This window comes from Lethenteron reissneri, chromosome 7 (genome assembly GCF_015708825.2).
Source record: "Lethenteron reissneri isolate LAM-NWPU_2019-01 chromosome 7, ASM1570882v1, whole genome shotgun sequence".
Classification (NCBI taxonomy): Eukaryota; Metazoa; Chordata; class Hyperoartia; order Petromyzontiformes; family Petromyzontidae; genus Lethenteron; species Lethenteron reissneri.
In genome coordinates, this window is record NC_083785.1 from 4,919,751 (window position 1) to 4,944,651 (window position 24,901).

At 49.5% G+C, this 24,901-nt stretch overlaps 1 protein-coding gene across 3 annotated transcripts in view; it reads right to left on the reverse strand.

Annotated features, from left to right (window-relative positions):
* The window catches only part of LOC133356128 (partitioning defective 3 homolog), an 81,849-nt gene extending 61,475 nt beyond the window's left edge, over window positions 1-20,374 (reverse strand). For 2 of the 3 annotated variants that reach the window (XM_061573520.1, XM_061573519.1), the window contains exons 1-2: window positions 19,987-20,374; window positions 11,021-11,122 (exon numbers count right to left, since the gene is read on the reverse strand). In XM_061573520.1, the coding sequence (XP_061429504.1) occupies window positions 11,021-11,122; window positions 19,987-20,106 (222 nt within the window). In that variant the 5' untranslated portion in view covers window positions 20,107-20,374. The remainder of the gene's footprint in view (window positions 1-11,020; window positions 11,123-19,986) is intronic. The other variant, XM_061573521.1, reaches the window with a different exon arrangement.
* Between the last annotated feature and the right edge of the window lie 4,527 nt (window positions 20,375-24,901).

Sequence of the window (24,901 nt, forward strand, 5' to 3'; positions counted from 1 at the left end):
TATGAATAATTTTGGTTAAACACGTAGACTTTTGCGACCAATATCAGAGCAATGAATGTAAAAACTAAATAAAAACCAGATCAAATAACACAAGCATTGAAAGTGCCAAAGTAATTAAAACGATCAAAATACCGCACATTGCGGGAGTAACTGATAAACTAGCCAGGTGTTTGGAAAAACAAAACATCCGAGTCAGATTTGGCACGCTACATAAAATACAGAAATTAATATCTGGTACAAAAGATGTATTAGCGAAGCTATCAACAGGTGTGCACAGGATTAACTGCACTTGTGGCAAATGCCATATTGGGCAAACAGGATGAATGATCAGTACGCAACTAAAAGAACATCAGAGAAATATTAAACTCCCAAATACAACTGTCAGCAGTAGCAGAACACGCGTTCCAACGAGGACACCGAATTGATGTTGATAATGTTGAAGTTCTGTGCAAAACCAGCTACTACTGGCCAAGACTAATGAATGAATCTATCCAAATTGAAAGAAATACAAATTATTTAAACCTTTCTGGATAGCTACCGCCTTAGTGCTGCGTGGAATCGAATAATCAAATAATACATTGTCTAAATGCATGCCTACACAGGCCACCAGACTTCAATAGGGATTACCGTTGGCACTGCTATTTTAATACCCACAATGGACAAGGGGGACAAGATCAATGGGCTCGCATAATGCACATGCCGTGTGGTCACCACATCTACGCCTCTATATAAGGAACGAAACAGGTGGGCTTCTCTACAAATCTGGCTGTCGCCTGATGAAGCTAGTTGTAATTACTGGCGAAACGTCGTACTCAGATTGTAAATGTTGTGTCTTTGCTCTCCAATACACCAGTGGGCTGTACTAGTGACGAATTGGCACGTTCTGTTTACGTGACAACCCTTACTAGTTGGCTGTCGGGTGGTGGCGGGTTTAACAACACATTTATATATTTACGCAATCTAACCCCAAAAAACGCTAATATGGATGCATAATTTAGCATTCCTGGTATTTATAGAGAAGTGATTGCGTTTTATCACCAGGGGTGGGGGGTTGGGCCGTCCGGAAATGTTTGCATTGGCTGAGTGGTTCGGAGGCCAAACAAGTTTGAGAAACACTGTGATAGACGATCTACGCCTTCAACCCAACCTCCCCATTGCTCTCCAAGTCAGAAAAGACAGCGCGGGCATCTCCTGCGGTGCGATGCGGCCCCGGTTGGCACCAAGCACTGGCGGCGACGTCGCACGTCCGCCGGGCGACCCGCACGTTGACAAGGCGACTGTAGGGCCCCACTGGCCGTGCTCGTGCTCCCCTTCGAGTCCGACCACAGGCCAGCTGGAACGTCCGCCCTGCGAGCCCCGAACGCGAGACTCCCTCGGGGACATTGTAAACAGGTCGTCTAAACGCGCCTCCGCTTTTAGCCTGCAGCCATTAGAGCGGCAATGTGTAGAGAGCAGCGTGTGGGAACCGAGGGCCGGGATGCTCACAAAGAAGTAAACACTAATAATGGAACAGCAGCGCATGTAAGAGGTTCAATTCCCTAATTCAGATAACGCTGATTGCTGGGAGAAAAGTTAGGAGTGAAACAATGACGTTAAATTGTTATTGAGATAGTTAAGTAGCAACTTGGGGGAGGGGGGGGACATTTGTGGGATTTGTAGAAAGCAATGACGTCGTTGGACAGCATAGATTGGCACACGGTTGGGAAACAAATCGCAATCTCCAATCAGGAAACAATGAGACACGGCGCACTGTGCAGCATGCACAACACTGCACCGTCCACTCGCATGCTATGCTGAGCCATGCGAGTCGTCCAAAAGTGATTTACATTAAACCCTTTTTCCAGGCGTGTGTTTATAAACGCATGCCACCGTTTGTAATGAGCAACGATGTTGTGCCATCACGCGCACTCTTATGCTGGGCATAGCCAAGGTTCGCCACACTGCCCTTATCAGCAAAGCCACATTCCTGCACGGGCAAGGGTAGCGCTGCTCCCTTGTGTACATTGAGGAGAGTGCATTAGGGCCCATTTGTGGCCTGAAAATGTCCAATCGGTATCACCAGGGGTGGCAAATGCTTCCGAAGATTGTTTTGAAGCATGTCATCTGTAGATCGCAAACACGTATGATAGGCAGTTCTCTGTTGTTGCTTTCTATAAGAAACATGGCATTACATAGATACCATGGTATGTTTTATAGAGAATATCATTTTGGAATGTATAAATGTACGTGTCACATGTAAACATATATGGAAAATGAGACTCCATCAAGAGGTGTGTCTGTCCAATGGACGGTTTGCACGCGAAGCTTTGTGACCATGGTGAACCGTGACCACGGCATATCCTGCCCATTGTGAACACCGCTAACAATTTCCCCCCAGGTGGTACTCGGCAATCCACTTGACTCATGGGGTTTTCAAAAAGAGCCACCACTTGTGGTTTCTCCACTTCATTAATAAAGACAACAACACTTTGTGTATACCGGTGGAAGGGAGTTCAGGAGGGTGTGGGGGGAAACCTGGAAAAACTCATGCAAATGAGGGGATATCGTATAAGACCTCGAGAGGCCACATGAGAGGAACAATGCAATGCATGAATGCTTTATTTTTTTTAAAGTCAACAAACATTTCAAGTGGGGCACTCTTCAGAAACCCCCGTGAAATCCTCTACGACATTTCACGGGCAACCGTGCAAACTGACAGCTGAGCAAAGAAAGCCGCACCTCATGGTGACAATGAAATCCAAATCTCTACTCCGTCCAAGCGGTGTCATGTACAAGACACCGCAAACGGCACGCAGCGACCGAGCGGCAAACCCGCGTCGGCGAGCCGAGCGAGCCTCCCTCTGCGATGCACCGCCCGGCACGACCCCACTCAGCTGCGTAACCCGAGACGACCGCTGCTAACGAGCCAGGCCGGATCACGAACCATTCGGGTTTCACCTCCCCCTCCCACATCACGAGCAGAGACAAATACCCACATCACGAGCAGAGACAAACACTTTCTGTGGTGTCAAATGTCCAAACCTGCACAGCTTTAAACACAATAATCATCAAGCGTCGTCGCAGAGAATATAAATCACAAAATAAAGAAGCAGACAATACACGTCTTCCTATATTTCTCTGCCCGCATGATTACAAAGAAAAGTGTATGAGGTATTACAGGATATAGTCGCCTCTATAAATCATAAAGTAGGTGAGGTTCTGGGCAATGGCCCTTCTTCACAGCACATTCCACCAGCGAAGCGCCACTCATTCTAAACTTGTCGATGCATAGTGTCGATTAACACGTAGGCTTTTGCGACCAATATCATCTATAAGAGGTTTTTTTGTGTTAGATCGCGTAAATGGTGGCGGGTTTTAATGACACATTTATATATATACGTGATCTAACCCAAAAAACCTCTATTATGAACATATTGTATAATTTTGTGCCGAACTATAACCCATATCGAACAGTGAGGGCCCCTTGCCAATAAACATATGGCAGTTCACCAGCTTTGGTTCAAGCGAGTAACTGCTGATGAGACACCAAATGTTGAAAACAGTCCAGAGTTTGCTTGCATTAAACCAATGCTGCTGAAAGGGTGCACTCCTACAAGGCCATGCAGCTGATGGGATGTGTAAAAAAAAATTTAGTTTTTCATGTCAAGAAACATATCAGTGAAGGAGGTGTGTTGTCTGATTATTTATTTTGCTACACAATTTAAACGTCATGCCTGGGCTAACCATGAAAGCCCGTGGAAGTACGGCAAACCCCAAGTGTTGTAAATGAGTCCCAGAGTAACACACGTGTTTTACATCAACATTGCCTCGTTAGCAAGCAAGCGCAGCACACAATCAACAACAACAACAATCCGAGTTAAAGTCAAATTTAAGAAAAGGCCAAAACAAGATCATGCCAGAGAAAACATTACAGCACTGGTATTCTGTACAATGTAGAAATGTGAACAGCATGTGCGATGATAATTCATCATAAGGAAAGTAATACTGCAGTGCTGGGAGGCATGACCAGTGCAAAGGTCATGCACCGGCCACTGAGGGACCTGCGTAATGAGATCGGACAAGGCCTGCCCTCGGGAAACGACTGCAGTCAATGATCCAGATGTTTGCAAAGTGGGGCATCTTGTGACACTAAAGGCACGTAATTATCTATACACCGATACAACATCACAAACTTAAAGCGTTTGTGCTTTATTCACACCAGCAGCAATATGCAGGCGAGCTGCACAGCAAATCTAATTTGCATGCTCAATCAAGCCGCAATGAAAGGCTCTCTCAATTGTAACGATGGCTCAAAAATAATCCTCCTGCTTGATTGCTTGTTTGTTCAGCCACCTGCCCTGAGGTTTGAATGCTGCTAGTAGCTGGTGCATGGTCGTTTTCTTTTTTGCCAAGTTGTTATGCTCACTCACCCTCACCACTCACCCCTCTCCCTCACCACTCACCCTCACCACTCACCCCTCTCCCTCACCACTCACCCCTCACCACTCACCCTCACCACTCACCCCTCTCCCTCACCACTCACCACTCTCCCTCACCACTCACCCTCACCACTCACCCCTCTCCCTCACCACTCACCCCTCTCCCTCACCACTCACCCCTCTCCCTCACCACTCACCAATCTCCCTCACCACTCACCACTCACCCTCACCTCAGCAACAAACATCACTATTCAAGTTGTAATGGATAAGTGTCAACACGTTTCTTAAATTGAATAATGCGCCAGATTTGTGAAGTGTGTGCACAATGAATCATGTTTATTATAAACTAGTTCATAAAGCCTGTCTTTGCTAGGTAAAAGGTTAAATAAATCAAATTAGTAACCTGATGTGATTTTTACAATTTTTACCAAGAGACGGACACTAACAACTACTCCAAAAATGTGTATTTTGCCACAAAAAAAACACAAATTGTTGACGACTTGATTCAACTTCTTATATTTAAAACGTACCCATCGAAAACCACTTAATTTAAAGATTCCGTTATTTTTTTTATTAGAAACAACAATTAATGAACGGAATACTCTATGAGGGGAAGCTCCTATATTTTTCCTTTTTCGAATAATTCAGATTTGAACATCATAAAATGCGTATTTTTCTGTTCAAAATTGCTTGAATCCGAAATATCTCAAAAACAGTAAAACATAGAACGATGGTTCTCGCTTTAATTTGATTTGCTGTTTAATGCTCTATCAAACGAAAACCCTAGCAATATTCTATTATATTTTAATGGTTTCTGAATGACACGCACAAACATGTTTTTTGGGCACTTAAAATCGAGATTTGGAGGCCTTAAAATGAAAAATATCGGATTTTCAGATTGTTCTTATTGTTTGTGTCCTAATAGCTACCCATGTACCAACTTTCAGCTTTCTATCTTGTCGGGAAATACCCGTCACTATGGCGTCTAGCGCCATCTATTGGAAGAAGGGTGGTACTGTGCATGTGAGCGTCTCTCTCTGGCACCAGAGCGTGTATGGCATAGAAGCGGGCCCGAGGGGCCGTGCTGCTGGCGACGGCCAGTCTGGGTGAACCATAGAAAGGAACGTGACCAGGAGAGGGTAGCGAGGGGGGCCAAGGGGAGGCGAGAGGGATACGTGACATAAGGCCCAGAACCTTCTAGTAGGATCCAGAAGGGGGCGTGGCCGAGGGCGGAGCCAGGCCACGCTCAGGGGCATAAAAGGGAAATCCCGAGCACCTTCCGGACTGCCTCTGGGAAAGGAACCCGCCGGGCTACGTCTTCGATCTTCGGTCTTCGCGCACGGCCTCGTGGACCAGGCAGTGTGTTAACTGACCTGGTCCGAATGTGTAGTCACCCGTGGTGGTCACCACCCTATGTCGTTAACCAGTGGACGTTATACAGTTACCCTGATGGGGTGTTCTAATAAACGTGTTGCCTCCAAGTTCGAGTGTGCGCCTCTGTGGAGCCCAACACATTTGTATAGATTAATATTAAAAGCTTGGGGAAAGAGACAATAGGAGGAAATTCCATAGTAGAGCAGTGCGAGGGAAGAAGCGGAATAAGAAGTGTGACTTGCATTGTGGAGGTGGTGGTGGGTGAACACAGTGTGGATGAGTCTCCAACATTTGTGGAGGAACCAATGAGTGGAGTTCTAGGAAACAGTAACCCTGGTAGTAGTGATAGACGAGTGATAAGAAGGCGACCGACTGCCGATGAGCGAGTGACCGGAGTGACCCGGTGAGTGGTGGGGATCATCAACCACCCTGACTGCTGCTTCAGGTTGAATTCTCTGCGGTGCAGCAGTGAGGTGAGAGAGAGCTCGGTGCTCCGCCCCAGATTTGGCAGCAGCAGCAGCCGTGGAAGGATTCCAACTGCATCCAACTCTGTGCTTGATACAGCAGCAGCAGCAGTGATGATAGCTCAGAGTTAAAGAGCCTCTGTCATGGAAAATAAAAATAGGCTTCTGCGATGGCTCCTGAGCAGGATGGGTAGTACAGCCGTTTCATGACTGCTCGGATGAGGCTATTGCACCAAGCATTTTGAACAACGTGCACATTGTCATTGGCATCTTCCATGCGCAAACCTTAATCAACACCACCTGACATAGAAGCAGATAACACCACTGGGATGAGCAGAGAGACCAATCAGCTGTCTCAATCTATGATCGACAAAGTGACGATAAATGTGAAACTCGGGGTAAACATCGAAGCGAGAAAATCGTACGAATTGCGCAACATTTTAAAAAGACGTCAGCGCAGGGATTTTGCAACCGACATGTGCAGTGTACAGTACAAAGACAAAGATCCTCATATCGCCTTAACAGACTGTTGGGGCAAGTGGTGTTAGCGAGCACCTATGAAGGCCGGCACGGCATACGGGGGGGGGGGGGGGGGGGGTGGCCAGCACCACGCCTGGCCAGCTGCCTTTGTCTCGCAAATGCCGATGTTTACACACCGCCCCAGAGTGCACAGTACATGCGCAGCGACACTTGCGTATCTCTGCGCACCACACATACTGGCCACGCGTGCACACAGCCTTGTCACACGGAGGTCACGCACACTCGTGACCGCAATTCCCGAGGGATGACAGTCGATCCAAACTACAGCCAATTGCCACTGTCTATGCACACATGAGAGATTATTGTATTGGACAAGCCAGGGGTGCACAAAAGTTAAACATAAGGGTACACAAGAAACCACGTCATTATGAGTCATGACCAATCCACAGCTGCATGAAGGCCTCCCCAAGCCTCCAACGGCCCTTTGCGATCCTGCAACACAACAATCCAACTGGTACCTGCACACGAACCCATCTCATCAATCCATCTCATCTGTACACGTTCTCTCGGACGCGTACCATTCCTTGGCTGCCGCTCTGTAATTATTTAAATACCCATAAATACAATTAATATATCATTTTTGAAATGGAATTTGATAAAAAAAAAAGAATGAAATAACAGACACTACCACAGTAAAATACGCGGTTAAAGAAGAATGCACCAAATGGGTGGTAACTGGGGCATAACAAACCGTTTTCTGCAAGTTGGTGTTGTGATGTGGCGTGGAAACCAGCCGAGAGTAATATCGTCCTAACAGGCAGCGCTATCTGGTACAGATTGGACTTGTGCGCAAATTTCCAAATCCCATCACAGCGTCCCAGCTGTACAGGCAGTAGACGCCTTTACTCGTAGACTAATCAGGCCTTCAAATGCCGAGGTGGCCGGGTTGCTCAGGGGTCACAGGGCTGAGCCCATACGGTCGACATCCTGGGTTCAAATCCAGACAACCAGCTGTATTCAACAATAACTAAAAAAAAACACCACTATGAATTTTAATTGTCACTTAAGATCTCAGAGCTTATTTCAGTTACGAGAATTTCACACAAGATAAATGCCCTTTGCAGGGCACATACAAGATGTGCTCTTATGGTGGATGAAGAGGCCTATAGAACTGGCATCAGAAGTCAGATTGTGATGTCTTGTTCTGGGCCCGTTATCTGCCACGGAGTGGATGGCCAGCTGTGAAGAGTTTTGAATGTAAATTACTTTGTTTTGTGCCAGAGCTTTGCGTGTCTATGCAAAGATTGGTCCGGGTTGGAAAACGTCCCCTGTGAATGGTGTCACGGTCCCCACTGGGCGAGGGCACAGCTGCGCGTTTCCAAGCGCGTGAAGCCACGAGTACGAGCTGGGAGTCTGCCGTGTCTGTCCAGTTCAGTGAGCTATGCACGGACAGTCCATCGCATGTTTCGCCTGGCCATGTCAAAGAGGAACTGGATTACCCCCACCCCTCACCCGGAGATGAACACACGCTTATACTTAGCCCCTGAGCCCAGACCAAAGCTGTTATTGTTGGTACCACCTGGGTTTGGCACAGCAGTTAGTCGAATATACTTGCAATCACCCGTGGTTACTGAATTCTGATATTGGTCCCGTGTCGTTACTTATGGTATGGAGCTGAGTCGTAGCACAACGACGCCACCGTGTGGCGGCGCGGCAGAGGAGCAGAGGAGAGGAAGCATCGAGCGCTTTACGATGTGGAGAAGCATTTGAGAATGGAGCTCCCGAGTCAAGACAAAGCTAACAGTGAATTGGCAAGGCACCTGCCAAGGTCCCACACTGGTTGGAAAGCATGAATGGCACTTCATGAATGGGGATGCATTTCATTGATCGTGGTGTTTAATGGCCTCACAGCAAGTCAGGCATGACTCCTAAGCAGTTAGCAGGGCACACATTGGTCTGGACTGACGGGTTTCCACAAAGGCAGCTGAAAATAATGTATCACCAACACTTTGTTACGACTGCTAGTGGCACAGACCTATAAGGAACAGTCAAGTCAGAGCCCTACACTCGTTTTACTGGATGCACTCACGCATCACTAACAACAATAACAGTTCATCTATCCAGGGAATTCTGAACTGAGCCTGAACACAATTTTAAGGAGGGTCCTGCATGGTCACTTGTACAGCTGCCATGGTGTCTAACGCACTCGCAGCACGGAGGTCGCCGCTTCCACTCCATCTCCCAGCGCAGCATTAAGAACAATAGCCAAGGTTTCTGAAGTCCCCCTCTGTCCACGCGGTAATCGCACTGCTAGTGGATCAACAGGTCACGTGTGGTGGGGTAAACCCACCAAATACCCTCGAGTGCTCCCTCGAGTGGAGGTCCTTCCACCAGTGGTGGCGTGAGCGAGCAACTGCAGGGATGAGTCGTACTCGGATTGGATATTGGCGCAACAACACACCGGTGTGCTGGAATAGTGTAATGTGAGGTTACACCTGGGCGATAGTGATAGGCTCTGCCGGCCTCAGCCTGCAGCCAATGGGGAGTCGAGCCAGGGGTGTAGCCCTGGAGCTGGACAGTATCTTCGAGAAAGTTCCAGGGGTGTGGCTGAGGATTGGCTACGTGGTATCACGTGGGCCAGGTATTATAAGGGGTGGAGAAAGACAGCACGTGGTCAGTGCGGAGGAACGAAGGGGGAAGCCACGCTGGTGCCGTGGTCCCGCTCAAGCCACGTGGCGGGCCGCGGCAGTCTCTCTCACGCTGTCAGCCAGCAGCGTGAGGGAGCAGAGAGGGAGGCGAGGGAACCGAGTGTGTGAAGGCGGTGGAAGGCTGTGAACGGGAGAAACGAATAAACAACTCTGAAGTCAAGACGTCGTCTGAACGGGATCTATTACACTAGTAACGAATTGGCATGTTCTCTTTACGTGACAAACCTTACTAATTGGCTGTGTTGGGTGGTGGCGGGTTTAATGGCACATTTATATATTTACTAACTTTACTACCCGACTTCGCCCAGCACTTGGATTCACCACGCCTGGCCGCCTTTGTCTCCCCAGTGGCGATGTTCACACACCACACCAGTTACTCGTTTGAGGCTAGGGGAGGCCCAGGAGCGGTTAAAATAATCGTCACTGGTGGTGGCCGTGAGCGGGAATCGAACTTGGGTCGCCGGGTTCGTAGCGCAGCGCGCTAACCACAACACTACAGCTCACCCCACACACACAAACGCGCGCGCGTCCATAGGTACACATACACGCGCTTGCTGCATACACACACAACTTTTAGGGTGCTTACGGTAGTAAACGACTGAAATAATAGAGCTATGCTGCGCGAAGAACGCCTTAGACCTGCAACACATTTGTATGGCACTTTACCCGCAAAGGGTTGGGGGGGGATGAATGACATCAGCAGGCACACTGCGTGACGCTGCCGCATGCGTGGGTCACATGACAAATGTGACGTCACAGCTCACTTGCCGTGCAAAATATATGCATTATAGCGCCCCCCCCCAAAAAATACAAAAGTCTATTTTTATCATTTTTGCATGGCGTACAGTCTGGAAAGTACCCACATAGAAAATTTCAAGTTTGTTGCATGTCAGGAAGTACGCTAAACATTTTGAACAGACACACATTTACAAATTTCCCTTTTATATATATATAGATGTAATCTAACCCCAAACAAAAACCTGTATTATGAATTGAAAGGGCACCCCTAGCGGCAACTGTCCCTGTGTGGCACAAGGTTACTTCGTACCTCCTTGCAAGCAGGTGATTAGTCTGCCAGTCCCGAGGGGGCAATGACTGCTGTTTCCAATTGAGTATATTGTGGGTCTTTTTTTTACTTGGTAAATTTGAACCATGACACCAGCACACAATGACCTACTTTTTTAATGAAATCATGGAATCTTTAACGTCCACTGTGAAGCCGACGGCGCTCGGTATTTTACGGCTGATAAAGTCGCAGCGTTCATCAGGGCGGCCCGCCGGGTGCTGCAAACCTCTGCAACACGCGACGAACGAGCTACCGCCAGGCCACGTCGCCGCCCAATAAAAACTAGGGCAGGACACGTCGCAAGATGGACATCGAGCGAGAACAACAACTGGAGAGGTATCTTGGTTATTATTGGAGCAATGAGATGCTGGGTGGACCGTTGTACTGCGGGATGGTGAGAGCTGGCAGCAGTTTGGAGATGCCTTCATTCAGCACCTGAGTGATCATGGCCGATGACAATATTGACAATATGCAATTCGTTAAGGCCACAGTGCAAGACAGTGGTGGTACCTTGTCTTTATCGTCGCACACATCCCGGAGGAGATCGTCATCGTCAAGGATTCCACCATCCTTGTGCTCCAGGTGCTGCACTTGCACCCAGTAGGAGGAGTCCTGCAGGTGACACGGCACATCATTATAAGCTCACACTCATTACACACAAAGTTATTGCCACAAATTAACCACAATACCTTGCTGACCTTGCAAAGCAGCAGAAAACATCAAGTGAACTCAGCCATTCTCGCAGCAGCTTTTGGCTAGCCATCGAACACCGACGGTCACTCCTTCGCGTGCTTTCAGATGCACTTCTGCAGCCGTCTGGAACGCTCTTCCTTCCGATATTAGGAAGCCACTGGAGCTATGCGCTTTTAAAAACTAGATTGAAAACTCATTTCTTTATAATAGATTTTTGTGTTTCGTTTTTTTTTATCCTTCCCCTGCACCTCAAATTAACACAGTTGGCTGCGTACGGTGCGAAAGAAGTTCAACACACACACATACATCAATCACTCCAGTCATCAGGGCCTCACCATACCACAGCTGCCCCACACCACAGTTTCACCCACACCACAACTCCATTATACCAAAACTCCACCACATCACAGTTCAACCACAACCACAGCTGTACCCGCACCCACATTCACCCAAGTGGGGTGTTTACTGTTCCCGCCAAGTGTGGTAAGACGCTGATAATGCCAAGTGTAACAACAGCAACAGTGCACTCACTCTGTGGTAACTCTGTGTGTGACGCTGGCATTCAATGATTACTGCCTACAACTCCATTTGCAATGTCCATGACAACTCTCGTCTGTTTAATTTGCTTATTATTTTATTTGCTAACAAAACCAGAATCTTTATTTAGACTGGAGGAATCTGATGAGCTATGAAGCTCTTTTTCATGCGATCTTGCCCTGGGTGTTTCCTTCCATCCAATTTACCTCCATTCCATATTTATCTCTCCACATAAAAATCAAATGTGTTTTTACACAACCCCATCAGGCACATGGCATTGTGGGATTGCAGTGTAATATCAGCAACACTGGTTTGATACGAGCAACCTCTGAATCAGTTTCTACATTCAGTGCCCTATCAGCTGTCAGGCTTCCTTGACCCAATGCTGGTGAACCGCCAGATGTTTATACGCAAGGATCCTGTTAGATATGGGCCCGAGTCTGACATCAAACTATAAAAACACAAATTCATATTTTGCATCAAGGTGAAGAATATAATTGACTAGCTTTACTACCTGGCTTCGCCCGGGACTTGGATTCACCACGCCCGGCCGCCTTTGTCTCCCCAGTGGCGATGTTCACACACCACACCAGTTACTCGTTTGAGGCTTTGTCGACCTAAGGGAGGCCCAGGACGGGTTCAAATAATCGTCACCGGTGGTGGCCGTCAGCGGGAATCGAACTTGGGACGCCAGGTTCGTAGCGCAGCGCGCTAACCACTACAGCTCCCCCCCACACGCACACACACGTGCGCGTCCACAGGTACACATACACGCGCTTGCTGCAGACATACACAACTTTCAGGGTGCGTACGGCAGTAAACGACTCAAATAATAAAGCAGCAATGCTGCGCGACGAACGCCTTAGACCTGCAACACGTTTGTATGGCACTTTACTCGCGGAGGGTTGGGGGGGGGATGCGTGACGTCAGCAGGCACACTGCGTGACGCTTCCGCATGCGGGTGACATCACAGATGTGACGTCACAACTCACTTGCCGTGCAAAATATATCCATTACTAGCTGTACTACCCGGCTTCGCCCGGGACTTGGATCCACCACGCCCGGCCGCCTTTGTCTCCCCAGTGGCGATGTTCATACGCCACACCAGTTACTCGTTTTGAGGCTGAGTCTACCTAGGGGAGGCCCAGGACCGGTTCAAATAATCGTCACCGGTGGTGGCCGTGAGCGGGAATGGAACTCGGGTCGCCGGGTTCGTAGCGCGGCGCGCTAACCACGACACTACAATGCGTTACGCTTCCGTTGTAGGGTTTGTGTAAGGCGCCGATCCGTTGTAGGATTTGTATGAGGCGTACTGATCCGTTGTAGGATTTGTGTGAGGCGCGCCGATCCGTTGTAGGGTTTTAGTGAGGCGCGCCGATCCGTTGTAGGGTTTTAGTGAGGCGCGCCGATCCGCTGTAGGGTTTTAGTGAGGCGCGCCGATCCGTTGTAGGGTTTGTGTGAGGCGTGCCGATCTGTTGTAGGGTTTTAGTGAGGCGCGCCGATCCGTTGTAGGGTTTGTGTGAGGCGTGCCGATCTGTTGTAGGGTTTTAGTGAGGCGCGCCGATCCGCTGTAGGGTGGTGGGGTGTCGAGGCCTAGTACCGTGCAGAGCCTCTGGCCTCGCCTAAATTGCCCACCCGGCTGAGGCTGGGTACGGGTGCCATTCCCCCCCCCCCCCCCCGCGCTACAATAATACTGTCTAATCGCTATAATTTTATTATCTACCGACCCTATAATAGTAATTGCACACATTGGGGTGGGGGGGGAGTGAAGAGGACGTGAAACTTTGATGAATTTACCTCAGAGTCGCGTGGTGGGTGTCGAGGCCTAGTACTGTGCAGAGCCTCCGGCCTCGCCTAAATTGCCCACCCGGCTGAAGGCTGGGTACTGGGTCCGGTACCCTCCCCCCCCCGCGCTACAATAATACTGTCTAATCGCTATAATTTTATTATCTACCGACCCTATAATAGTAATTGCACACATTGTGGTGGGGGGGGAGTGAAGAGGACGTGAAACTTTGATGAATTTACCTCAGAGTCGCGTGTTAATGCGTGCGCATATTTTTAACTGGGAATTAAAAATGGCGTCCACCCCGCAGCGAATGCGTCGCTACCCGTTGCCAGGGGCAACCGCCGTCCAATGAAACTGCGTATGGTCCGGCGACACACAGACACACACACAGACAGACAGATTTGCGATTTTATATATATAGACTAGCAGAAGTACCCGGCGTTGCCCGGGTGAAAAATATATTTCTTAATAACCTTACATATATACACAGATGGGCTGCTACCCCTGCCCCCCCCCCCCCAGCCACGATCTCCTCGGCCGTTGTGCAGTAATATGTACGGCCTATAGTGTGGTGGGGTGTCGAGGCCTAGTCCCGTGCAGAGCCTCCGGCCTCGCCTAGATTGCCCACCCGGCTGAGGCTGGGTACTGGGTCCGGTACCCTCCCCCCCCGCGCTACAATAATACTGTCTAATCGCTATAATTTTATTATCTACCGACCCCTATAATAGTAATTGCACACATTGTGGTGGGGGGGGAGTGAAGAGGACGTGAAACTTTGATGAATTTACCTCAGAGTCGCGTGTTAATGCGTGCGCATATTTTTAACGGGAATTAAAAATGGCGTCCACCCCGCAGCGAATGCGTCGCTACCCGTTGCCAGGGGCAACCGCCGTCCAATGAAACTGCGTATGGTCCGGCGACACACAGACACACACACAGACAGACAGACAGATTTGCGATTTTATATATATAGACTAGCAGAAGTACCCGGCGTTGCCCGGGTGAAAAATATATTTCTTAATAACCTTACATATATACACAGATGGGCTGCTACCCCTGCCCCCCCCACCCCCCCCCCCCAGCCACGATCTCCTCGGCCGCTGTGCAGTAATATGTACGGCCTATAGTGTGGTGGGGTGTCGAGGCCTAGTCCCATGCAGAGCCTCCGGCCTCGCCTAGATTGCCCACCGGGCTGAGGCTGGGTACCGGGGCCGTTACCCCCCCCCCCCCCCCCCGCGCTACAATAATACTGTCTAATCGCTATAATTTAATTATCTACCCACCCTATAATAGTAATTGCACACATTGGGGTGGCGGGGGAGTGAAGAGGACGTGAAACTTTGATGAATTTACCTCAGAGTCGCGTGGTGGGTGTCGAGGCCTAGTACCGTGCAGAGCCTCCGGCCTCGCCTAAATTGCCCACCCGGCTGAGGCTGGGTACCGGGGCCGTTCCCCCCCCCCCCCCCCCCCGCGCTACAATAATACTGTCTAATCGCTATAATTTTATTATCTACCAACCCTATAATAGTAATTGCACACATTGTGGTGGGGGGGGAGTGAAGAGGACGTGAAACTTTGATGAATTGACCTCAGAGTCGCGTGTTAATGCGTGCGCATATTTTTAACGGGAATAAAAAATGGCGTCCACCCCGCAGCGAATGCGTCGCTACCCATTGCCAGGGGCAACCGCCGGACCAATCGTGTCTCGCAAATCCCTCACATTTCGTCCAATGAAACTGCATATGGTCCGGCGCCACAGACACACACACAGACAGACAGACAGATTTGCGATTTTATATATATAGATTGCGCCTCCCCCACAAAAAAATACAAAAGTCTATTTGTATACATTTTGCATGGTGTACAGTCTAGAAACTACCCACATGCCAAATTTCAAGTTTGTTGCATGTCGGGAACAGACACACATTCACAAATTTCCCTTTTACATATATAGATAAAATAAGTTGACAATAAGCCTCCACGTAAACGTCCGTTCACCATAAAAAATAAAAATATTTACACCTCCCATCAGCCACATGTCCTTTTTACAACATTGTGAGCCAATGAAAGGAGCCCCGTTATGCAATCAAATCGTAATTGAGGTGGAAATGCCATCATAGCCTCCCCCACCAGCAGCAGCAACAGCAGCAGCAGCAAGATCGCTCATGAATGATCACTTCTACGAAGTAGCCAACGGTCCCACGCAGCATTCCGGGAGACTCCTTCAAAGCGTTTCATTACGCGGGCGCGTCAGCCGACCCCAACACGTGGACCCGGTGAGCATGGCCGGCTACAACGGACGGGAAAATTAGCACCGCCACCCCCCCAAGTGCGCTTAGCCTCCCACAGCCGCACCACTCCCACTTCACTCGGAGCGTGCCGGCCCTATTGTTTTACTGTGGCAATAACTTTGCGCTTCCATCCCAAATTCATGTCTATGTTGTGTGTCTCTCTCTGTGTCTCTCTGCTTGTGTGTCTGTCTGTCTGTGTGTCTGTCTGTGTGTCTCCATGTGTTGCAATCGCAACATCTTATTCTATTTAATTTATTTTCTTTCTACGTGACTTTACCGAAAGAACCAAAGAGTAATTCCTGCAGTCACGAAAGCTTCAAATCAAATTTAAGTGTTCCTAGAGTAAAATACCCAATAGGCACACTCTCATTCAGATAGAGCGATTCACCATGTTTGCTTGTGTTGAACCGATACAGCTGAAATTATGCACCATGTGACTGATGGGATTGTACAAATTACTCTACGTTTTCATTTTGAGAGACAGATATGTGAACGAAGCATTCGGTCTGCCTTATTTGTTCTGTTACTTATATTCTCCACAATAACGCTAATTATTATTTTGTGTTGTATATTGTATGGTTTGTGGCGAACTAGAACCCACATCCAACAGAAGAAGCCCTTGGCTGTGAAAATGTGGTAATTCACCAGCATTGGTGCAAGCGAGCCTGACTGCTGATGAGACACTGAACATTGACTACAGGCTGGCTTTTGCCAGCATGAAGAGTTACCATTTTTGTGCTCAGTGCAACCCTTAATAGTATTAAGTGCTTAGGCTGACATCTATCCCTGGGTTTTCATTATGAATGAAGAAAATAAAAGCAAATTATATGAAGAAGAGTCCAGTTTTTATTCAAATACGTTGAGCAATTTTCCAATTTAAAAACGGTGTGATGTCTCGCTAAGGGTTGCTGCTGCCGTCATGTGCTCTGATTTGAGCAGGATTTTAATTTGCAGCACAGTCCTGATTGTAGAAGTGTCTGTGTTTGGAGGACATCCACCATGCGTAGCTTGTGTCTACTGAAAGCTCATTGAGGCAATGTTCTGCTCAAGTGAGCATTGAGGCAGTGCTTATCTCCTCTTTACAGCACTGAGCCTGTGGTGGAAGTCCGACATCCCGATGTTAGGGGTGAGTATATCCATAGAACAACCACTGTTGACTTCTCCACAGAGGGGTACTTATTTTATAGACCCTTGAGGAAAGATGAGCTGAGTCAACCCCCAACAACGTGTGTATCTATTTTCATCTGTCCTTTTGAATTTACTAATCATTTAAATTCGAATACACAGAACTTATTCAAATGAAAATTTGGAGACACCATAAATCAAATGAAAATGTTTCCCCTGACATGAATGTTCTGTGCAGGTGTACCCTAATTTATTCCTGAAAATCTGCACAGTAAATATTGATTTCCAAGTGAAATGTTAAGCCCCACCCACTCACCCACTAATTCAACCATTCACTCAACCACTCACTCACCAATCCCTCACTTAACTCCACACCTCTGATTAGCACCGTTGGCTACGAAGGGTGCAAAAGAAGTTGGACAAACATACAACCCTCTCGTCCAATCACTCACTCAACCACTCATTTACACAGCGACTCAACCAATCATTCAATTGCCCACCCACTCACTCCATCACTGAACCACTCCCCCTCAATCACTCAGGCACACTCATAAGTCGGTATTATATTGTCCACCAGTAGTTAATATATTTTACACTGCTGATGTCACGAAGCTACTGATAAGAGGCGGAAAGGAAGCCTAATCCCCCACCCGAATCTCCCACACAATGCTTACACACACATTCCACAGTGCATCAAGCCACATGCCACAGGGTTCAACAAAATACCATTGCCCTGGAATGTGTGCCGGCAATCACCTCAAGTGCTGCTAAGCACAGGCATATATTACTTCGACAAAGAAACTCAACATATCTGTCAATAACGTTGTTGGCAATGGCCCTTCTTCATAGACATCCAACCGGGGAGGAGTCCCTCATTCTAAATATATATTTACATATTGTCTAGTTTTGTGCTGAACTAGGACCTATATCTAGCAGTGAAGGGCCCTTGCCTCTTCACATCTGGGAGTTCACCAACTTTGGTGTAAGCAAGCCCGACTCTGCTGATGAAACAATGAATGCCAAAAAGGTTACATTGCTTGCTCTGAACCAATGCTGCTGAAATGATGCACTGCCAAAAGGCTGTGTTACTGATGGGATGTGCGTGTATTGTCAGCTGCGTAATGCTCTGTGGAAGCTACCCGGCCTATCACTCCAAACAAAACTCAGACCCTCCCTTCTATATGCTTGCGAAATGTGGAGCCCTTTAAAGGAACATCTGCGATGGTTGAAAACAGTCAGGCTGGCCTACATACGATCCATCCTGGGATAAACCAGCCTGAATTGTCAGGAGCTCACAGACCCTTGAAAGATCTGGACACAGTCCCATCAGTGAGCTCCTCCGGCAGACGAGGCTGCATTGGCTGGGTCACGTAGCCCACATGCCCAGCCACTGCATGCCCAAGCAGTTTCTGTTCGGCCGGATAGATGGGATAGTCAGGCGCGGCACGGGCTCGAGACAAGATGGACTGATGTGGTGCAGGAGAATGTGGAGCTGATTCTACCTGCAGACGACGAGTACCAGCGGTGTCAAGATGGGCAATTTCAGGCAGTCGCCCTTATACACGGAGAGCAGAGGAGTGAGTCTCACAACAATGAGCGGCGTGCCAGGCAACTAAAAGTTGGCACAGCAACAAGTTGGCACAGTGGGGAGCACATTTAGTGCATCTACCAGTCATATCAGTCAGTCAACCCATGGCACCTGGGTCCATCCCCGAGACCTTTTGCCAATCCTCACCATAAATCTTGACTTAAAGCTTTCGTGACTGCAGGAATTCATATTCTTTGGGTCTTTCGGTAAAGTTACGTGACTTTACCGAAAGACCCAAATAATAGGAATCCTCACCATATTTATTAATTATAAGACTTTTAATTTGAAACTACGTCAAACATCATGAGAACAAATACATATGACGATTCAAACGGAACATCATATCTTAGTGCTAAAGTCAGTTGTGAGGATTGTTCTTCAACTGACCAGAGGGTTTATACAATATTAGCACGTTAAACGCTTGTATACGTGACAGGCTATGTTGAGTGGTGGAGGGGCTTAACGACACAAATTTGGTCAGGTCATTACGTGAACTAACCCAAAAGCCAATTATGAATGATGCCATAGATGTCGCCCAACTTGTAGAAACTCACATAGGGACCTGAACCTGAACGTCGACAGCACGGATTGGTGCTGACGCCATCTTACCATTGACGCTGCTGCTGCTGCTGCACAGCGGAGGAGATCTACAAAGAGCACCACTACGGAGGCCCGCACGATGCCATGGTAGAGCCGCACCTCCAATTGGCACGGTTGGCTACGTGCAGTGTGAAAGAAGTTCACTCGACATATGTAAAGCCGCATTATTCAACTGGAACCACACGTCCACAGTTAGACACAGGACATGAAACACCGCCACCACGTGCGACATTGTGTAGAGTTACACATGTTGTGACACGCGAAGGTGTGACACTGAGCAGAGATGACATGTGACACGATCACAGTGACATTGTGAAGATTGACACAGATGACAGTCATACGTGTGTGACATATCCAGGAGTGACACATGTGACACGGCCACTTGACATTGTTTATACTGACACATGTGACATGGTCACGTGTGACATGCTAAAGAGTGACACACATGACACTGGGGCTGCTGTATGATGACTGCTGCTGTGGCTACTAATGGCTATATTTTGTTGTTGTTGTTGTAACGTTCTGACCGGCCTCTGCTGGACATCTGTGAAAACAGCTTTATAGCTCATCGGATTCCTCTCGTGTCAAAAACATGACGAGTCTGGCTGCTGCTGCTGCGAGTACCACGACTGGAATTGGCGAGGCGCATCTGTGTACATCGCGCTGCCTGTTGGCACAGCTGTAGTTACAGCCATGGGATCGATCAAAGCACCGCTGCAGGCACTGCTAAGTGGAGTGCGCAATGTACTGCGTGTGGAGCTGCGTGTGGGTGATCAATCAGTCGTGTGTGTGTGATCAGCGAGTCGTGTGTTAGCGAGTGACCAGCGAGTGATCAGTGCGTGGGTGTCCTCACCTTGCCCAGCGCCTTCCTGTAGCGCCTCACCGCCTCGGTCACCGCGTCCCGCACCCGCTGGGAGCCGTCCCCGCACGGCAGCACCACCCGCGTGCGGCCAAAGCGGACCGTGACTTTCATGGTCCGCGGCCTCCCGCTGTGGCCACAACTCCCGTGGGCTCTCACTCCCGCTCACCTCTCTCTCTCACCTCTCTCTCTCACCTCTCTCACTCCCGCTCACCTCTCTCACCTCTCTCTCTCTCACCACTCTCTCTCACCTCTCTCTCTCACCTCTCTCTCTCACCTCTCTCACTCCGCGGTCTCCCGCTGTGGTCTCACTCCGTGGTTTTAACTCCGTGGTTTCTCCTCTCAACTCTTCGCTCTTCCTCATTCGGCTCTCAACTTCCTTGCGGAAGTCCTCGCCGAGCGGGGGGGGGGGTTCCGCCCCGCGCCCCGCCCACTCGCACAGGCCCCGCCCACACGCACAGGCCCCGCCCACTCGCACAGGCCCCGCCCCCTCTGCGCAGCAGTTGCAGTGGCAGCGACGGTATTGAGTGTGTTCTGGTATCCGACTCTCACAATAACAGCGTGCTATGGCCCACATAGCAAACCCCGTGAGACATGGATATACATTAAAGACTAGCGACAGTGCGATTGTGACCATACAACCCAAACTCTGGACCACACAGTAAACCACTGTAGTCTGCGCACACGGTGTTGGTGTACGGTGCTTTTTCTGGAAGATTTATCAGTTTTTTCCTAGGTTTTTCTGTTTGCGTATAGTCACTTCAAGATGTTTTATTGTTTATGTTTTTTGTTTGTTGCGGTTGCACCAGATTCAAGAGCCGAATGGCTCACAGGGCTTTACCTAATACATAAAACTGAAACAGAAGAGAGAAATAAATACTTGATAGTAAAACTCGCGGGAAGTACCCGGGCGTTGCACGGGCGAAAAAGACACACTTCGACTTACACACACAGACATCGACCCACACACACAGACACATCGCCTTACACACACATATGGACTCAAACACATCGACTTTCACACATATAGACGTACAACAACACAACAACAACCGCCATTCGCCACTAAGTGGCGGTGACGTCACCATGACGCTTGTGCCAGGCCATGTGCACTTTGAGGCCACGTGAAGTATCGAACGCTCGCTGGCAGGAGGTCACGGGGCAGACCCAGGTACCACGGGTCGACTGACCGAGATGACCGAGATGACTGGCTGATGCATCACCTGTGCCCCCTACTGTGCCAACTTGCTGTGCTTTAGCCACCCGGCGCTCGACTGATTCGGAGTGAGCACACTGCCCAGGTATGGAAACTCTCCACTCTCTCCTCAACTGCCCCATCACCGATTGGGAGTTGTGGGGGTGAAGTGCCCGATAGTACAAAATACCCAGGCAGGTGCTTCGTTTTGGTGGGGCTGATGGTAAGGCCCCACCTCTTAGTGGCACACTCCAGTTTCAGTAGCAGCGCTTCTATCTCCTCCTCTGAGCTGCAATTACCAAGTCGTCGGCATACATAACGTGGTTGACCAATAGGGAGCCATCTCTTGACCGCACCCGGGCATCGATCAGCGTTCCCATTGTATCTGTACCAGATGGAAATTCCTGCAGTACAGCTATTCAAGGCTTCACGAACTACGTGGTCGGAATAGATGTTAAATAATGTTGGAGCCAGAGGACATCCCTGTCGCACCCCAAGGTGTACAGTGAATGGCTCTGACTCCTGGCCATGTAGTTTTACCCGGGCCTGTTTACCATGATGAAGGTCCTTAATGATCGTGAGCAGAGGGTCAGGGACTCCGAAAGCACGAAGAACGACCCAGAGCCCAGGCGTACTGATGGTATAATAGGCCTTGACCAGGTCAATAAAGCAGAGATGTAGGTCTTGTTGGAATTCCCTACACCTTTAATGTAGCAGACGGACAGAAAATATGGCATCTGTGCAGTACCGCCCTTTCCTGAAACCGCATTGGGGCTCTGCAAGCCTCTCCTCAGCGTGCCTCGCAAGGCGATGTTGAATATTCCTTGCCAGGACCTTCCCGGCACACTGAGGAGTGAGATTCCCCTGTAGTTGTTACAGTCTGTGCGGCCCCCCTTCTTAAAGAGGGGGACCACAAGGGCATCCTTCCAATCCTGCGGAACCGGTCCAGTGGTCCAGACTGTTGTTATGATATGTACGGCAGTCTGTGCACAAATGCCACCCTTCCTCAGCATTTAGCTTGGGAGATCATCTCTGCCCAGTGCCGTTCCTGTTCTCAGACTCTGGATCGCCTTTAGTACTTCCTCAACAGATGGCACCTCAGCCAGCCACTCACAGGGGGTGACTTCTTCTTCCAATATTTTAGGCATCGCAGCCTCAGCAGGGTCATCCCCACTTTGTCTCACGATGTTTTCTATGTCGAGGGATTTCCCCTCCCCCAGGACTTCACAGAAATGCTCAGCAAATCTGCAAACTATTCCTGGGGGTCGGAGAATGGATCACCGTTTTTTCCCCCAATGATGGTAATAGGTGTGGTGCTGCAAGTTACTTTTTTGATCGAATTAAATAGTGATTTGTGATCGCGGGCCACTGAGGCAGACTCCATCTCCTCAGCAACCCGCGACCACCACCCATCCTTGCAGCGCCTTACGGCTCTCCGAACCTCCGAGCGAAGGCTGCGGGAAGCCTCCTCATTCTCTGACGTGGGATGCTGTAGCCGATGAGAGTGGGCCTGTCGCTTTTTCTCAACTATCCTGAACACCTCCTCTGTCAGCCAGGGTCTCTGGGGAGATCTGGACCGCGTACCCAAAGCAGCCATTGCAGCTGCATGAGTCACAGTCCTAAACCTCGTCCATTTACCCTCGACATCAGGAGGAGTGGGGGACGATGCCAACCCCAGCCGCAAGCGATGATGAAATTTTCGCTTGCAACTTTCATCAGCTAACTGAGACCAGGCCACTTTAGGTTGGAATGGGGTAATGGGTGTACACCCACCACCGGAGTGGAAGAATGGCAGGCACATCTTACAGATGACTAGTCGATGGTCAGAGGGCAGATCAGCTCCACGGTAGATCCTGGTGTCAAGGACATGGGCTCGCATCCGCTGGTCCGTCACTATGTAGTCCAGCAGATGTTCTTGCTTGGACCCGGCATGCATCCATGATGTTGTGTGGATGCGCCGATGCCGGAAGAGCATGTTGGTAATTACAAGCCCATGGGCTGCACAAAAATCTAGCAGCCTCCTACCGTTGTTATTGAGCTGATCTGGCCCATGTCCTCCAATCACTCCAGACCAGGTGCCAGCATCATGACCAACTCGGGCATTGAAGTCACCCAACAAGATGACTCTATCCCGAGTGGCCACTTTAGCCAGCACCTGTGACAGGAGGTCATAGAAGGCATCTGACTCATCGCCTTTGCCTGCATCCCTCCACAACCACCACTCCTCGCCTCCCGTTGATGGGAAGGCGAGCCCAAAGTAGCCTGGGGCTTACAGCTTCCCACACCGCACCGCCACGCTCCCACGCCGCCTTCATTCTTTTGTTCAGAAGAAGAGCCACACCCTGTTGTTTGGCAGTCTCCTGCCCCGAGTAGAGGACTGTCCACCCCTAATGGTGGCAGGAGCCAGAACCGGTCCACCAGACCTCCTGAATGCCACAGAGATCCAGGCGGTACCGGTCCAGCTCCCGACAGAGGAGTGGCAGCCTCTCCTCCGCAGTGAGCGTTCGAACATTCCAAGTGGCCACACGAAGTGGCTTTTCGTTGTTTCTGGAGGAGCCCCGAGGATAAAGATTCAATCTCCTGGCTCCGCCAATTGGGGTTTGGCCAGGAGACGTCATAGACGCCTGTCCTCCCGGGGCCTCCGGCACAAGCTTATTAGTTACATATTTAAGTCGTGGTTTGGTGGTAATTAATTGAAGGTGGAGGGGTTACCAGCCCCTCACACCCATCCAGAGCCCCCGTTTAGCCACTGTGGTGGTCACAGACCCCATGAGGGGAGAGGCCAATCGGCATTGGCCCTCCCCCCACAGCACTGTCCACGATAGACACATCGACTCACACACACACATGGACTTACACACACATTATTATTTTAATATTTACTAACTTAATTTTTAAATATTAGTTTTCTATCTACGTGAGTTTAGCGAAAGAAGCAAGAATATAGTACTTATGTAGTGCAGTAGAACCACACGGAGACGAGGAATTCTATAAGGGCTGTTGCCGTTTAATAAAACACTGTTCCCCTCAACATCCTACGCTCACGCCAGTGTAGGTGCACTCTATCTCGGTCCTTTACCCCGGACACAGAATACTATTTGGGTCCTACCCTCGGCTACCCTTTGGGCTCTCTCACTCATCTGCCCAGAGCGGGGGTTCAGCCAACACCACTCCGTGACGAGGAGAGAGAGAGACTCTCTTCCAGCCGACAATTACTGAATACTAGGGGACCCTACCCTCGGCCATCCCCTTGGCTCTCCCACTCGTCTGCCTGGAGCGGGGGTTCAGCCAACACCACTCCGCGATGAGGAGAGACTCTCTGCAGCCGATCTTTACCCTGGCTCCCTACGACGACCATGCCTCTGTCACGGGGCCCCCCTTAAGAACCCTTTGGGCGGCTCCTCCAAAGCCCGTTCCATAACCTGTGACATTACGGCCTAACGGCGTTACTTGATACAGGCTGTACTCGCCGTTGCCCCCTGTTGACCCATGGCTGACGCTACACCAGGTAAGTAGTGGTAACCGCGTGTAATGCACACAATACCCCCTACAATAGTATATATCGACTCTATAATCGTACTCCCTTCACAGAGTGTAGTGGTGAGGCCTAGTCCCGTGCAGAAGCCCCGGCCTTTCCTAGATTGCCCAGCCGGCCGAGGTGGCACCTTAGCAGGCTGGGGCTGGGCCGCTACCCCCCCCCCCCCCGCACCATCC